Source organism: Ylistrum balloti, unplaced genomic scaffold, assembly GCF_031769215.1.
Source record: "Ylistrum balloti isolate Yb309-2 unplaced genomic scaffold, AGI_CSIRO_Ybal_v1 Utg370928, whole genome shotgun sequence".
In the NCBI taxonomy this organism is placed as follows: Eukaryota; Metazoa; Mollusca; class Bivalvia; order Pectinida; family Pectinidae; genus Ylistrum; species Ylistrum balloti.
In genome coordinates this window covers 448,451-465,868 of record NW_026782525.1, presented here as the reverse complement: position 1 = coordinate 465,868, position 17,418 = coordinate 448,451, and the positions used below count along the sequence as shown (strand labels likewise).

Genomic DNA, 17,418 nt, shown 5'->3' with positions numbered 1-17,418 from the left:
CAGATTTTCATCATTTTGTCTTGTCATCATCAGATTTGTCTTGTCATCATCAGATTTATATCATTTTGTCTTGTCATCATCAGATTTATATCATTTTGTCTTGTCATCATCAGATTTTCATCATTTTGTCTTGTCATCATCAGATTTATATCATTGTTGTCTTGTCATCATCAGATTTACATCATTTTGTCTTGTCATCATCAGATTTATATCATTGTTGTCTTGTCATCATCAGATTTATATCATTTTGTCTTGTCATCATCAGATTTATATCATTTTGTCTTGTCATCATCAGATTTATATCATTTTGTCTTGTCATCATCAGATTTATATCATTTTGTCTTGTCATCATCAGATTTACATCATTTTGTCTTGTCATCATCAGATTTACATCATTTTGTCTTGTCATCATCAGATTTATATCATTTTGTCTTGTCATCATCAGATTTTCATCATTTTGTCTTGTCATCATCAGATTTATATCATTTTGTCTTGTCATCATCAGATTTATATCATTGTTGTCTTGTCATCATCAGATTTATATCATTGTTGTCTTGTCATCATCAGATTTATATCATTGTTGTCTTGTCATCATCAGATTTATATCATTGTTGTCTTGTCATCATCAGATTTATATCATTGTTGTCTTGTCATCATCAGATTTACATCATTTTGTCTTGTCATCATCAGATTTATATCATTTTGTCTTGTCATCATCAGATTTTCATCATTTTGTCTTGTCATCATCAGATTTATATCATTTTGTCTTGTCATCATCAGATTTATATCATTGTTGTCTTGTCATCATCAGATTTATATCATTGTTGTCTTGTCATCATCAGATTTATATCATTGTTGTCTTGTCATCATCAGATTTACATCATTTTGTCTTGTCATCATCAGATTTATATCATTGTTGTCTTGTCATCATCAGATCAGATTTATATCATTGTTGTCTTGTCATCATCAGATTTATCATCATTCATTGTCTTGTCATCATCAGATTTATATCATTGTTGTCTTGTCATCATCAGATTTATATCATTTTGTCTTGTCATCATCAGATTTATATCATTTTGTCTTGTCATCATCAGATTTATATCATTGTTGTCTTGTCATCATCAGATTTATATCATTTTGTCTTGTCATCATCAGATTTATATCATTTTGTCTTGTCATCATCAGATTTATATCATTGTTGTCTTGTCATCATCAGATTTATATCATTTTGTCTTGTCATCATCAGATTTATATCATTGTTGTCTTGTCATCATCAGATTTATATCATTGTTGTCTTGTCATCATCAGATTTATATCATTTTGTCTTGTCATCATCAGATTTATATCATTTTGTCTTGTCATCATCAGATTTATATCATTTTGATTTATATCATTTTGTCATCATCAGATTTATATCATTTTGTCTTGTCATCATCAGATTTTCATCATTTTGTCTTGTCATCATCAGATTTATATCATTTTGTCTTGTCATCATCAGATTTATATCATTTTGTCTTGTCATCATCAGATTTATATCATCATTGTCATCATCAGATTTATATCATTGTCATCATCAGATTTATATCATTTTGTCTTGTCATCATCAGATTTATATCATTTTGTCATCATCAGATTTATATCATTGTTGTCATCAGATTTATATCATTTTGTCTTGTCATCAGATTTATATCATTGTCTTGTCATCATCAGATTTATATCTTTTTGTCTTGTCATCATCAGATTTATATCATTGTTGTCTTGTCATCATCAGATTTATATCATTTTGTCTTGTCATCATCAGATTTATATCATTTTGTCTTGTCATCATCAGATTTATATCATTTTGTCTTGTCATCATCAGATTTATATCATTTTGTCTTGTCATCATCAGATTTATATCATTTTGTCTTGTCATCATCAGATTTATATCATTTTGTCTTGTCATCATCAGATTTATATCATTTTGTCTTGTCATCATCAGATTTTCATCATTTTGTCTTGTCATCATCAGATTTATATCATTGTTGTCTTGTCATCATCAGATTTTCATCATTGTTGTCTTGTCATCAGATTTATATCATTTTGTCTTGTCATCATCAGATTTATATCATTTTGTCTTGTCATCATCAGATTTATATCATTTTGTCTTGTCATCATCAGATTTATATCATTGTTGTCTTGTCATCATCAGATTTACATCATTATATCTTGTCATCATCAGATTTATATCATTGTTGTCTTGTCATCATCAGATTTATATCATTTTGTCTTGTCATCATCAGATTTACATCATTTTGTCTTGTCATCATCAGATTGTCTTGTCATCATCAGATTTACATCATTTTGTCTTGTCATCATCAGATTTATATCATTGTTGTCTTGTCATCATCAGATTTATATCATTGTGTTGTCATCATCAGATTTATATCATTGTTGTCTTGTCATCATCAGATTTATATCATTGTTGTCTTGTCATCATCAGATTTATATCATTTTGTCTTGTAATCATCATATTTATTTCATTTTGTTTTTTCATCTTCATATTTATATCATTGTGTTGTCATCATCAGATTTATATCATTTTGTCTTGTCATCATCAGATTTATATCATTTTGTCTTGTCATCATCAGATTTCATGGATATCTCTATTTGCCTAAAGCTAATCTGTACAGATTAGCAGGGATGAAATTATCTAAATTTGTAAAAATGAATAATTCATTATTTACTGATGAATTAAAAAGCAACAAACCACATTTTAAACAGCTGTTTTTTATAGTGATAAAACATATTTGGATAATAAGGCTGCTAGTGTTTATAAGTATCTCCATCTTGACAGCATTATCACCATGGCAGTACAGACTCAATTAACATCATTACTTACCTGTAATCTTGTATTCTATTGTGTTTTGGTGTGTATTGACTAGAAGGACCATAGATACTAATTAGTCAGGTGTATTGTAATGGGTTCCAAGGGTCTGCAAATACAGGTATGATTATACTAGTAATGAATGCCGAGGCTGATACTGAAAAATAGATTCTTAGAGGTGAAAGATTTAATCCAGGGGATCTTTACTATTTAGGAAGATGGTTCAGAAATTTAATTGTAAGAGAGAAGGATATAGATTCTCTGTGATAGGTTGTTACTCCAATTCACTGAAAGTTTGAAGTAAGATAAACAATTTTCAGAAACATATTATACTGTCCCTACTAAATAGATGGTCAATACACATAAACATGAATGTCATAATGTAACGTTAAATCTGTGTGATGACATCAGATTTACATCATTTTGTCTTGTCATCATCAGATTTTCATCATTGTTGTCTTGTCATCATCAGATTTTCATCATTTTGTCTTGTCATCATCAGATTTCATGAAAACTTAATAACATAACAACAAAAGATCATTGAAAGGAGATGTCTGAAACATGGATAAACAAAAGATCATTGAAAGGAGATGTCTGAAACATGGATAAACAAAGGATCATTGAAAGGAGATGTCTGAAACATGGATAAACAAAAGATCATTGAAAGGAGATGTCTGAAACATGGATAAACAAAAGATCATTGAAAGGAGATGTCTGAAACATGGATAAACAAAAGATCATTGAAAGGAGATGTCTGAAACATGGATAAACAAAAGATCATTGAAAGGAGATGTCTGAAACATGGATAAACAAAAGATCATTGAAAGGAGATGTCTGAAACATGGATAAACAAAAGCATAAAACCATTTGGTTCTCTGATAGCTTTTATAAACTGGATAAACCTACAGTTAAATTATCATAATGTTAAATATACTGTCACACAAATGATACAGAAAGGAACAAATAAAATAGTGACATTGTTTATTTACTGGAGGCGTATTGGTTTTGTAGAGTAGTCTATAGCATGGCAAAACGATGTTATAAAACTTTGTAATATAGCATCTGCCACACATATCCCCCACAAACTTTACAACAGTATCACTAAACCACTGTATTTTATGGGCAATGTTTAGTCAGTGTTATATCTGAAAACCTATAACAGTTTGTTATCAGGTATTGAGCTCTACGTGCAGGTATGCTTTCTGATAACCACACCTGCTGATTAGTTCCTGATGCAGAACCTGTGGACTGAATAATTAATGGGCGTAATATATTGTGTTGGAAAGGAATTTGTTACCTTCGTTTATAGGGCTACGGGTGTTGTCATGGAGCACAAAACATGCCAACCAGATCCCATCTGATTAAGTGGAAATGAAAAAAAAGAACGGGGATAGGTGTGTTGAAATATTGATGTCATAACTCTGATGCTTTAGGGGCTTGATAACAAAAAAACTGAAGATTCATTAACTGATAATATTATCATAGTATCGCTGAGTTAATCAAACTCAGTTACTGACATTTATAACATAGTACTTACTTTCTACTAATACTGAATGTGAGAAAGATAGGACTTTATGAAAAAACAATAAGTATGAATGGAGATTATTAATAGTTTGAAATCAGGTGGTATGGAGACGTTATAGTACTACAGGACAAAGAGATATCCACAAGGCTTCATTTATCACCTGGTTTGGTATCTACAGGATACCATGGACCACCATTCAATATACATGAATATGCATAGCCTAAACTCACTATAGAACTAAGTAAAATATAGATTTTAATGATTGTGACCTCACACTAAAGGGCAATAGGTGCATCTCCCCTGCCTCTAAATTTTTAGTTTGATATTGTTATGGTTAATTACCCATCATGTGAGCCTGCCTTAATGAGCCTGTATACCTGTGTGGTTGTATACATGAGGGAAATGGTGTGGGATAATTGATAATGGAGCTCTCAGACAGATGCATGTACTATTGATTACAACCTAAAGATTGCACATTTTGTTCGATACAGTACCACGTAGACGAGCGGGGCCGACTCAGACGGAGTCAATATTTACACAGTTTCAAAGACTGCTCATTTGGTATGATTGATAGCAGCACGAGACACATTTACTGATTTTTTACAGTATCGTTCTTTTGAGTTGAAGTAATAATACATTGATATTAGTTGACTTAGGTGTTTGGGAGCTCCTGCAGTTCATCAATTAGAGGAATACATATTGTTTTAAATCGATGTTAGGGAGTGGGCTTGTTGTAAACTGCATTATATAAGGATGGACTTATTACCAGGTATGGAGAGTCACATGCTGACTAGAAATGTCAGTTATAGATAAACAATAAGGAGATCCACAATTTACAACAACACCAAAGTAAATAGCTAACAGTCCTATGGATATTTCACAAAAGAGTGAATAATGATAATCCCTGAGGCCTGTTGATGGTTTACCACCTATCCCTATTGTGGAGTGTAGGATTTCCTGATCTGCATCATGCATCTAGATATATGATGCTGATCTCTGGAAAAAACTTTTGTATCCATTTGTTGAAGAAATTGAACCTAGCAGAAGACAAGAAGGAAGTAGAAGGCATTAGCAGGCTGCTAGTTTGTGTTTTAGCTGCTAAGAGGAGACCAGATTAGATGTGTTGTCCCCAGTGCTTGTCTTCTCTTTCTTTCTATGTGTTTATGTCATTCTTAGCATCCCTCTTCACACCTGTCCTCATATGATCCTAGCTGTTTTGATGATGTTTAACTCATGTAAGAACAAGGCAACATATATTGATAAATTTGCAAAGGATATGACACAAAGCTGGATGTTTCCAGAGTTCTAATGGACTGTTGCAGTACTAAACACAATCTACCAGTCAACTTGTTAGATGTGACAGCTGTGATATATATTGATCATATAGTAACTTGTTACTGTGTTAGTTTAGGAACCACTTCCCATCTACACTCACTATACAATGTGCCATTTTAGTTATACATACGTCATTCAAACATGTTTAATTACTTAGAGTCATTTCAATTCTATGTAGGTACTGTAATAAAATTGTGTACACTATAATAGACATGTCATTGTCAGACTGTGGTCATGGCACCAGTTTAATTGGTGGATGGTAACATTGATTTCATGTATTGAATATTTTCTTCCCCATTTAATTTGTATTGTCGACAATATCACCGATTGTGTTTACTTTCACTAAAACATTTTATGTTATGGCATAAAGCACCTGGAGCTTGATTTTAATTGTGAAAAAGAGTTTTTTGCACACATCTTCTTACTCAATTTTTTTCGTGTATTATGGTAAAAATTTTGCTTTTTAAATTCATAATAAAATAAATGATACATTACACTACCTAGATTGATTTAAATGGTTGGGTAATACAGCTTAAGGTGACCAGTCTTGTAAGACTGGAGGCAGAAGTTAGGAGCCACATTTATATCAAATATAATCGATGGCCAGGTCTTTGTCATAAATGTCAGTTCATTCTCATAAATGCTATAACTGACTAAATGAAAAATGGTGTCCTCTCCACACTCTTTTGATTAGGTAGAGCAACCAATTAATGTTGCATCAGACAAAGTGGGTGTGATAACAATGGGCAAAATTGATTCCATGACATTGGGTCCAATGAAAAGTATCAATCAATCGGCCATTTTGTGTCCTTTATACAGAAACCATCTAAGTCCACAATTGTTCACAAATTTTGTTCTCGTGCACCTTTATAATAATCATGTAGACGTTTAAAGTGTTTGCCCTTTCAATACTAGTCTCAATATAAAGTTACCACAACTGTGTCCTGTATTAGTGTTTGTCCTATTTTTTTCAGTCTCATTGTTCTATTACCACAACAGTGGACATGTATTAGTGTTTGCCCTGTCCATCTTAGTCTCATTGTGCCCTTACCACAATAGTGGAGATGTGTTAGTTTTTGCCCTGTCCATTGCTGTCTCATTGTGCCCTTACCACAACAGCAGACATGTACTAGTGTTTGCCCTGTCCATGCCAGTCTTATTAAACCTTAACCACAACAGCAGACATGTATATGTGTTTACCCTGTCGATGCCAGTCTCATTAAACCCTTACCACAACAGCAGGCATGTATTTGTGTTTACCCTGTCCATGCCAGTCTCATTAAACCCTTACCACAACAGCAGACATGTACTAGTGTTTGCCCTGTCCATGCCAGTCTCATTAAACCCTTACCACAACAGCAGACATGTACTAGTGTTTACCCTGTCCATGACAGTCTCATTAAACCCTTACCACAACAGCAGACATGTATTAAATGTTTCCCTGTCCATGACAGTCTCATTAAACCCTTACCACAACAACAGACATGTATTAAATGTTTCCCTGTCCATGACAGTCTCATTAAACCCTTACCACAACAGCAGACATGTATTAAATGTTTCCCTGTCCATGCCAGTCTCATTAAACCCTAATTACAACTGTTGACATGTATTAAATGTTTATCATGCCTATCTGTTCATCTCTCTGTAGAATTTAACCCCATTCCTTGATATTGCTGCATGATCGACAGTAAAAGATATTGGGTATATTTTATATGGATGATTTTGCTATAATTTTAAGATGTCACTTGAACACGAAGTTTCTAGACATTCCAAAGATTTTCATATCAGTAAATTAAGAAATATAACGGTAAGTATGTAATTTACATTGTATACCTATAGTTGTTAAAGCTGATTGTGGTAATTATGACGAGTAATCAGCTTATTCATATTGCTCTGACAAAAGCAGATTATTATCTTATTTATGATGGTCACACCTTTTTCAAAGCCATTGGTTTTCCTATATTTTGTGTTGTTTGTTAACACCTGTTTACAGTTTGTTTAATTAAAACAATTTATGTATGATCATTTTAAAGTGTGGCAGAGCTTTAACTAAACCTATTAAGTTCCTGATGGACATGAGTAATCCTTATGGTTGAGTTGTAAGAGAGCTGTAAGTGAATTACTATGGGTAATTGTTACTTTCTGAATCAATTACTGACATTACCTATCAATAAATCTATAGAAGTATGGCATTTTATTCAATATAGGTGTGTGATTGCTAATTGACATTTAGTTCCAGTAATGTATTTACATTGTTGTATTTTCTATAACAGTTATCAGTAGAAAGTTCATAAAGAACACAGAACTGATGATTGAAATCTAAAAGGTCTCAACGGACAATGAAGCCATTTTGTTTGATTCATGAATGGAATCTCTCACGAGAAAATACTATTAATAAAGGTTAACTAACCCCACACAGCTGGAGTTTAAAACCAGAGTAAAGGTGATCCAGTTAATGTACAATGGATGGCAACTTGTTGGTGATATAACATATTATAGGCAACCTCAAAATTGATAAGAATTCTGAGTTATGGTAAAAACAATATCAAGGATGAGTATTGTAAGCAATTTTTTGTCTTACAGTATGTGGACGATAACCTGTCAGTGATGTCTATAGGATTCCTACTTGGTAGTCCTGATGATGCAGTAATATGGCGAGGACCAAAGAAAAATGGTATTTAATGATACTATATCTCATAGAATTACGTTGTAATGTGCTTTACTTGGTACTGGTGACTCTGATATCATTAATTACCTGTATTTATTATAACTGTCTCTGATTATTTATACCTGTCTTGGGTACATTACATTTATAATCTAAACCTGGCTGAGATAGATTATCTGTATAAATTATAACTGGTTAACATAGGTCACCTGTATATTAACTTATAACTGGGTGAGGTAAATTACCTGTATAGATCATAACTGTTTCAGGTAGGTTACCTGTATAACCTGTGACTTTTGGATCAATTTGTTAAGTGTTCCAAGGTAATGAAAACTGAGGTTAAACCAATATCACTATAATACTAATATTAGTTACACGAGAACAGACAAATATATATCCTAAATAATGTTAATTACAGTAAGTGATTATGAAAATTAAAATCTGCACCAAGAAGCTGTTTGACTGTTTATCTCTTGTCATAAACAATAAACAGGCCTGATCAAACAGTTCCTGAAGGATGTGGACTGGGGGGAAATGGACTTCCTCGTCATAGACACCCCTCCTGGTACCTCTGATGAACACTTGTCTGTTGCCCAGTACCTGAAGGAATCACAGATTGATGGTGCTGTCATCATCACCACTCCTCAGGTATTTTTCATATCCATGGTAACAGGAAATATGCTGTCTTTCAAAAGTGTCTCGTTCAAGTAAAACAGCATTTATAGCAACTGGCTCATTATAATTCTTCGGAAATTTCAAATCCATTAGCTTTTGTAATTTTCCCTCTTCACCTCAGAAATTTACGCAGCTGTAGACAAAAATAGAAGTATCAACAGGCAATAGTTGCCTATTGTGGCTTATCTGTAATAGCTACCTGTATGGCTACCTTTTCCATGTGCTTTGGAACATATGACAGTTTGTTTCCCCGGTGTGTATAGGAATTCTTCAGATACTGAAGTGTTCTCACTTTCAGGTTTTATTTACTGGAGAACACTCAGTCTATCAATATCACTGAGGAAGTCACAGAATGAGTGGCTGAAACTTGACAAAATCTCAATAATATTGACAGATTGGATTTTGAAGATTTTTTTTCAACGTTAGAGTGTTGATATTGAAACATTAGATTTGTTTGGATGGTTTTGGTAAGAGGACCAGATAACATATATATTGATATACTTCTAAAGTTACAGCATTTCTGTATCATTGTCTACAAAGGTTTCCCCATCAAATCAGAAGTACACAGGATACTAAGCAGTGTTATAACTGTCATTAACACCATCATACACACAGGATACTAAGCAGTGTTATAACTGTCACTAACACCATCATACACACAGGATACTAAGCAGTGTTATAACTGTCACTAACACCATCATACACACAGGATACTAAGCAGTGTTATTACTGTCACTAACACGATCATACACACAGGATACTAAGCAGTGTTATTACTGTCACTAACACGATCATACACACAGGATACTAAGCAGTGTTATAACTGTCATTAACACCATCATACACACAGGATACTAAGCAGTGTTATTACTGTCACTAACACCATCATACACACAGGATACTAAGCATTGTAATAATACCATCATACATTGTGTGAATTAGATTTCTGATTGTTTTGGATTAATACTGTGGGCATAAACTTTCTCTAAGGTCTTTAAAGTTTTTGACGTCATAGTCTGATTTTCCGGGTACTAGAATGTCCATGAGTGATCTGGACATTGTAAGCAATGGAACAGGTATGGTCCACTTTCCTTCTTTGTATATCTTGGGTGTGTAGTACATTTTAGGTGTGTTCTCTGCGGTCGGGTACATGTGTCTATATTGTGATTCAGTGGTCTTAGTTTTGATAGATATCTACCAGGCACTCTTTGCACTTTTAGGTAGGGTTGTCCTGAAGTTTTTCATATGGTCTGTTGTCTGTGAGCATAGGTACGACTTTGTTCTCATAATCACCAAGTGTCGATGACTAACCCTGTGTCTGCTGGTAAAATCATGATAGATATGTCCTTGGTTAATTGTGTAAGTACAAGGTGTTCTTCCTTTCATTTATTGTTTTCTGGTAATTTTGTAGATGTTAAGACATCAGTCTTTTGTGATCTCAGTTGATCAGCTTCAATGTAACCAAAATTTTTACAGGCCTGTTCTGTGGCTACAATAAAACCAGCTTGAATTTTGTCTGGGTCAATGACACAATTCAAACCCTTATCACCCACTCGTTTAGCCTGGATTCTTTCAATTCTTCGTCTGTTATTGTGCTGTTACTTGTAGATGTCTTTATGGGATGTTCCAATGTCGTCAATGTATGGCATTCTTTGTGTTAAACACTCTATTGCATATGTGTTTCTTATGTGTGTTCATATCTGGAGAGTAACACTCTAAACCACTGGGTAAGCTTTATAGTGAGCAGTATTACCCTTTTTTTTTGGTAATTTTTTGACCATCGTGTCACTATTTTCTACCTTAGTGTACATAGAATTATAGTACAGCCAAAAAAGTTGGTTGATTCCTTAACATCTCCTACACTATGTACATCAATGCTAGTACACTTCCCATTGGTCTGATGAAGGTGACCCTTTAGTCATTGTAATGTCACACTCATATCTTATACTGGTTGTGTTTCAATATCTCCTATTCTTTTGACATTACCAACCTGAAATGCTTTCCTACTATTCCTCAATATACCAACATAAACATTTACGAGCACTGAAACAACTGTGATGTATGATTGACAGGAAATGTCATTGCTGGATGTCCGAAAAGAGGTGAACTTCTGTAGGAAGGTTGAGATGCCCATCATTGGAGTGGTGGAAAACATGAGTGGGTTTGTGTGCCCAAAGTGTAAGGTAAGTCAGTTTAGTCTGGGAAATGAATTACAACATGCTGTTTGTTAAAATAGACCAGTGAACGTGTTTGTTTCAGTTTGCAATGTTTTCAGTTGATCTAAAGAAAACTTCAGTTACCTCTGGTCTTAATTTGAATGTGAGTTCATTTATCCAATTTGTCTACCCATTCTGAATGCAGGAAATAAAAGAGCCCTTTCATAAAAAAGGAGAAAAATAGGAAAACTCAGGATTCGTTAAACAAGAAATAGGAAAGTTAAACAATCTTTGAGAATTATAATGGGACAAGCCCATTTCGATGTTAATGTAATTGATGACCTCTGTTTAAACAATTCTTAATCATCAAAACTAATATTGGTGTGATTATATTTACCAGCTCTTTAAAATTACCTAGCAACACTTCAGTGATGTTTAGCTTTATTAGTTATGTCATGTGAAATATGCTTGGTTAAAAAGCATGGTTGCCCTTGCACTAGAAATTTTTCAATTTTTTTAAGACAGACATTTTGGCTTGAATAAGTACTGAAAAACCATGTTACATTTCTGTCAGATGTAAGGGAAACAACTCTGGCTGGTTTCCTTTTTGGAGTCATATTGTTGAGATAATAGTTATGCAATTGAAGGGAGATAACATGGTAACAGGCTGTGATGATTTATTTCCAGGGTGAATCTCAAATTTTCCCTCCAACAACTGGAGGAGGGGAAAAGATGGCTGCAGATATGGATGTAAGGTTTCTGGGCAAGCTGCCTCTGGGTTTACAAGCAATCTCTGGTCCAGACCTCAGGATAGGTAAGAAATTTCCATCTGGGCTTAAGGTATTTGGACAAGCAATCTCTGGTCCAGACCTCAGGATAGGTAAAAAATTTCCATCTGTAAGCCATTGTGATGTAAGATTTCTGGAAAAGCTACCTCTGTGCACCAGGATAGGTAAGAAATTTCCATCTGGGCTTAAGGTATTTGGACAAGCTATCTCTGGTCCAGACCTCAGGATAGGTAAGAAATTTCCATCTGGGCTTAAGGTATTTGGACAAGCTATCTCTGGTCCAGACCTCAGGATAGGTAAGAAATTTCCATCATATTTTTGGAGTATTTTCAGGTACTGGTATGGATATCAAGACAATGCCCACCTGTCTTATTAGAGTTTGATGTATTAGTGTTTTGTGAAAATGTTATCAGAGAATACCAGTCTGACTGATTAAAAGATTTGAGAAAGATTTCGTAATAATAGAGACAGGAGATAGAATGTTTTAAACTGACATCAAGGGATGCCAAATAGACATTAGGCTTTACAGTTTTTATCATGTTTTTCAAGGTAAATGCTGTGATGAGGGGAAGTCCTTCCTGACTGAAGTACCGGATTCTCCAGCCACGGAGGCATATGTCAAGATCATCAAAAGTGAGCTACATACTGCAAAACACTCCATAGCCAACATTACCAGAATTAGATGTTTTCACAATTAGCATATCAGTTATAATATTATCTGTCAATATGTGCAAAATGGAGGATAAACTATCAAAATTTCAATTAATTTGATAAATGAATACACTTAAGCATAATTACTAACAAATATCTACAAACTTTAAATTGAAAATGGAGTTAATGTGATGGGTACCTCCCACCTCAACATAAGGAAATAGGAATACCTAAAAACAGGATGTTTACCAAATAATAGTGTTATATGATGAAATAAAGGAGGAAACCATAATAAATGTGTGTCTTTAAAACCTCTTCCCAGTGGTCATGCTGTTGTGTTAGCATCTTTACTTGTGAACACCTCTCCTGCTGTAGGAATGAATGGATATTGCCCAGATTTGTCTTAAGCATTTTTGGTTGAAGGGGAATCAATCTTGTAGACATGAGGTCTTGGGACCCTAGGGGCAGGAGGAGTGGGGTCCAATAGGGGAAATAGAGTAAATTCTTTAAAATCCTACTCTTCCTATAGTATTCTTGGGTGAAGGGGAATAAGTTCTGTATAAATGGTGCATCCCAGCTGCCAAGGGTGAGAGGGCTGAGTTCAGTTAGGGAAATGAAAGTTCTTACTAATTCTTCTTCAGTACAAGGATATTGGTTGTATAAGATTGGTTTGAAGCAATTTTTATGAATAGTGAATCTGACCTCTGTTTGACCACAAGGGCGGAACCCAATAGGGAAATTATGTCGGAAATTGTTTGTTATATTTGAAATTCTTTATTAAATATCTGAATAGCTAAATTGTTTGTTATATTTGAAATTCTTTATTCTTTATTAAATTGTTTGTTATATTTGAAATTCTTTATTAAATATCTGAATAGCTAAATAGGGAAATAATGTCGGAAATTGTTTGTTACATTTGAAATTCTTTATTAAATGTCTGAATAGCTAAATAGGGAAATTATGTCGGAAATTGTTTGTTATATTTGAAATTCTTTATTAAATGTCGGAATAGCTAAATTAGCCAGGAGAGCAATACCGGTTAAACACACCATGAGTACTGTGGTAGTGTCATTGCTGGGATCCAAAGTTTTATTTATTATGTTTAGTATTAGCACATGTATGATTTACCACTCATACAGGAGAAAAATGCTGGCAAGGCAAACTTGTGTTTTGTATGCAGTACCCCAGTTTAATCCAGGTTATCGTTAAGTTAGGTGTATCACTTGAAATACAAAAGGAGACACCACAAGGAGTAAGACAAAGTTGATTAGTTTTGATGAAAATTTTCATGCTGAAATTATCTCAGAGATCTTGTTAGAATGTGTATTTACTTTGATACTAATAAGTTGATACTGCTTGATCAGTAACAGTAAATGTTAACTTGCTGTGTTCATGTTTGTGGCAAAATTTTGATGAAAGTAAATGTATTAAGAAATATATTCATTGCACCCCAAATTTATATTTAAAGACAAAACAAAACAAAGAAAATAATCAATAATTTTTGTAAATATGTAAAAATGAAGTGTGTGTGTTGATAATAATCATTTGTGTTCACTGTTTACTGACTTAATCACTGAGAACACCCTGTGAAATCCCACCATAATGCTTATTTCAAGTGAGGTCCAGATTTGTCAGTTTTCACTATATATTATTTTAAATGTTTGGTAATGAATGGTATTACTTATGAGACACATGTTGAATATCTACAAAATGATACACTGGGATTCACAAAACAAATGCTATATTGTTTGTTTTTGTGTGCATGTTATATTTATAATTTCTTATCCTAAAATGTTTTTGTTTTTCAGAAATTGTTGACCACTGTGCCCAGTATGCAGCTAGTAAGGAGGCCGAGACTGGTGAACAGATGGAAGTCAGTTAAAGATGAGTGTTGTTATATTACATATATAACTGGTAGTAACAGAGGATCAAAGAGAGGTATAAATATATATCTCAGGAATTCAGAAATTTCCTGTATCCAGTCAAGCCAGCCATTACATTACCTCTGACTCAGAGTCGAGGGATTAGTTTGTCACTTCACCAGTTTGTTGGTATTCTATTTAACTGTTATACTGGACTCACGGCCAGATAAATGCAGCTCTTTGATTTTGGTCACTTCCACCATACAACAAAGCTTAGTAAGGATAATCACAGTAAATTCTGTCTATAAGAACCACAAAATGGAGCAAAGAAAAATGGCCTTTACAGACAGGTGACCTTTATATAGAAGTTCAGTTACTACTGTTTGTGTTCGATTGGGACCTTAAACCAGTGACCTTTATATGCAGGCATTTTTATATACAGAAAACCTTTAAGGCAGGTTTGACTGCATTTATTAATGGTAACATGTATGAGACCTATTTTGTTTCTGAACATGATTTGATATCCTTGTGGCAGAGCTATAGTTACATTCAGACAGTTTTTTAGGACATCATTGTCAGAAGGAAAGAGTAGATGAGATATAAAGATATAACATAACAATAGAGGCAGCAGAGTTTGGTTTTTAAGGGTTTCCTTAAACTATCTAAAGTAAGTCTCCTTATTCTATAAAGGGCCTCACAACATTTTCCTCTTGCAAGAACCTGACAGGGTTTATATTTTAAAGATAAAATATCTGTATAGAAGTTTGTGATCTTATTGTAAATGTTCACCATCAGATGGTGTCAGTCAATGGTAAATATCCATGGACCTTTAACAGTGCTTTCTGTGTCACACAAGTGCCAAAGTGATCTCCACAGTCACAGCTTCAAACTTGTATGCAAGGACTTTTATTTTGATATTTTTACATGTTGATCAAACTCTTTTTGTACAGTAAACATATCATAAGCAGTATGGTGTGTAAGAAGTGAGAGGATCTTTCCGGTTTTACTTCTGTGTTTTGCACCGTGTTCTGGTTCATAGAATGAACAGTATATTGGTGTTGATCAGTCAGTAAATCATGTTTTGTGATGTTTTGTACAAAAAGAATTCTACTGAAACTGAATGATGATCAGTTATCAGGCATGTGTATTGTTACAAATTGATTATTGTGTTTTTTCATTCTATGTATCAATCATACAATCTTTGGTCAAATATTTTGGTGTTATATACTATACTTCTCTGTCAAGCTGTGTGTGAGAAATATAAAAATGTAATAATAAAATTATAAAAAAAAGTGTATCAACTTTTGTAATTATAAACAGAAAAATCAAAGCAGGAAGAATATAGCTTTCTTTTAAATATTTGTGTTGTACATGCTAACAGTTCCAGTTTCATTGTTGCAGTATTCACAAAAAATGCACAGGTATTCATGTTTGATATGATACAGAAGTAAGGGAGATAACTCAGGTCTGGTAATCATGTAATGTATCCATCATTTACTAGTCAATACTGAAGGTTTACATGTTTCTCTGCACTTGATTGATTTGGATATCAAAATTTTTTTACTTAATTCAAGTATTGTCAGAGTACAGACCCTTGATATTTCTTATCGTGAATATATATACCTTACATTTGCGATTTGATACAAAAAGGAAGCACATTCTCCTGATAAAATGTATTAGGATTATTGCCTACATGTGATGCTAGTCAACAGTGAAATTTCTTATGTCCAGGATACCAGAGTAAACTTTATTCTTATACATTGTATAATGAGATAAATATGTTCAACTGTTGACAGATATTATATGATCATTACTGTTGTTATCTGTTAATAAATTAGTAGAAATCATTTTCTCTGTTTCTAAATAATTTTGGCGGTACATGTATCATATATTAATGTAGCCTTCATAAAGAGATTTTTTCTGATAGTTTTAGAAATAGTTAATAAATATTACTGAACAATGCATGTGGAAAAATTGAAAATCAATACAATGTGAAATGACATTCCCTGCCGTAGCATTGATAAACAATGAATAATTTATCAAAACTTATTGATAATAGGTAAAAGAATATGTTCAGATTTGTGGAATATTGTTCTCAAACATGGTTCTTTGTTTAATGAAGAAAATTACAGTGCTTTATAGGTCATTTTAGGAACTGATCAGAATTTGTATTAACTGAAGTGCTGTATAATTATACATGACATTAAAATATGATTTCACTTTCGGGAAGATGATTTAATGTGAAACTGTTAACACTGGCAGTGCAGTGAAATTTGAGGGGAAGTGGGGTGAGGTAGGAGGATAGCAATTTGTAGTTTTTGAGCTAGCATATTATATGTAAATTCAACGAAGTTATTCTAATTGTGCCCCTCAGACAGCTTCTATCACCAAAACATTCTTATGGTTATATAAAAAAAGTGTATGTACTAAATTGTGTTTTTTAAGAGTCTGAGAGTAACAATTGTTGGTATATTTATTTTCTAATGTTTTGCACTGGTTAGAAATGTTCTATATGATTGAAACATTTACAGTAGAAAAATGTCAAGGAATTGTTTCTCTCTGAACTTATGTGAGAAAGTGTTAGAAAGAGTGAGAGGCATACATTATATTTACTTAGGAAAAAAAATATTCTGCATAACTGGGTTTTCACAATTATGTGAAAATTTTTTTTAGAAATGTATTCAGTTGTTGCTATCTATGTGGACACGCTTTAGATAAATAAATCATGTGCCGATAATGATCAGTATTATTGTTGTCAATTCAATAAGTTCTCCTTTACAGTTCACTTGTAAAGGGGATTAGTGATAATACATTTTCTTCTCTGTGATACTGTGTTATTTTATCTTAAGCTCACACACAAATTACCAGTAATATGAACCAGTGGATGTCACAGTA

General features: G+C 33.3%; 1 protein-coding gene across 1 annotated transcript in view; it reads left to right on the top strand.

Moving 5' to 3' along the window:
- LOC132559528 (cytosolic Fe-S cluster assembly factor nubp1-A-like) overlaps positions 1-17,263 on the top strand; it is a 48,233-nt gene extending 30,970 nt beyond the window's left edge. The window contains exons 6-13 of the mRNA XM_060224154.1: positions 4,040-4,059; positions 8,310-8,400; positions 8,885-9,039; positions 11,139-11,249; positions 11,910-12,000; positions 12,091-12,102; positions 12,560-12,643; positions 14,470-17,263. Of these exons, the coding sequence (XP_060080137.1) occupies positions 4,040-4,059; positions 8,310-8,400; positions 8,885-9,039; positions 11,139-11,249; positions 11,910-12,000; positions 12,091-12,102; positions 12,560-12,643; positions 14,470-14,543 (638 nt within the window). The 3' untranslated portion in view covers positions 14,544-17,263. The remainder of the gene's footprint in view (positions 1-4,039; positions 4,060-8,309; positions 8,401-8,884; positions 9,040-11,138; positions 11,250-11,909; positions 12,001-12,090; positions 12,103-12,559; positions 12,644-14,469) is intronic.
- The last annotated feature ends 155 nt before the right edge of the window (positions 17,264-17,418 follow it).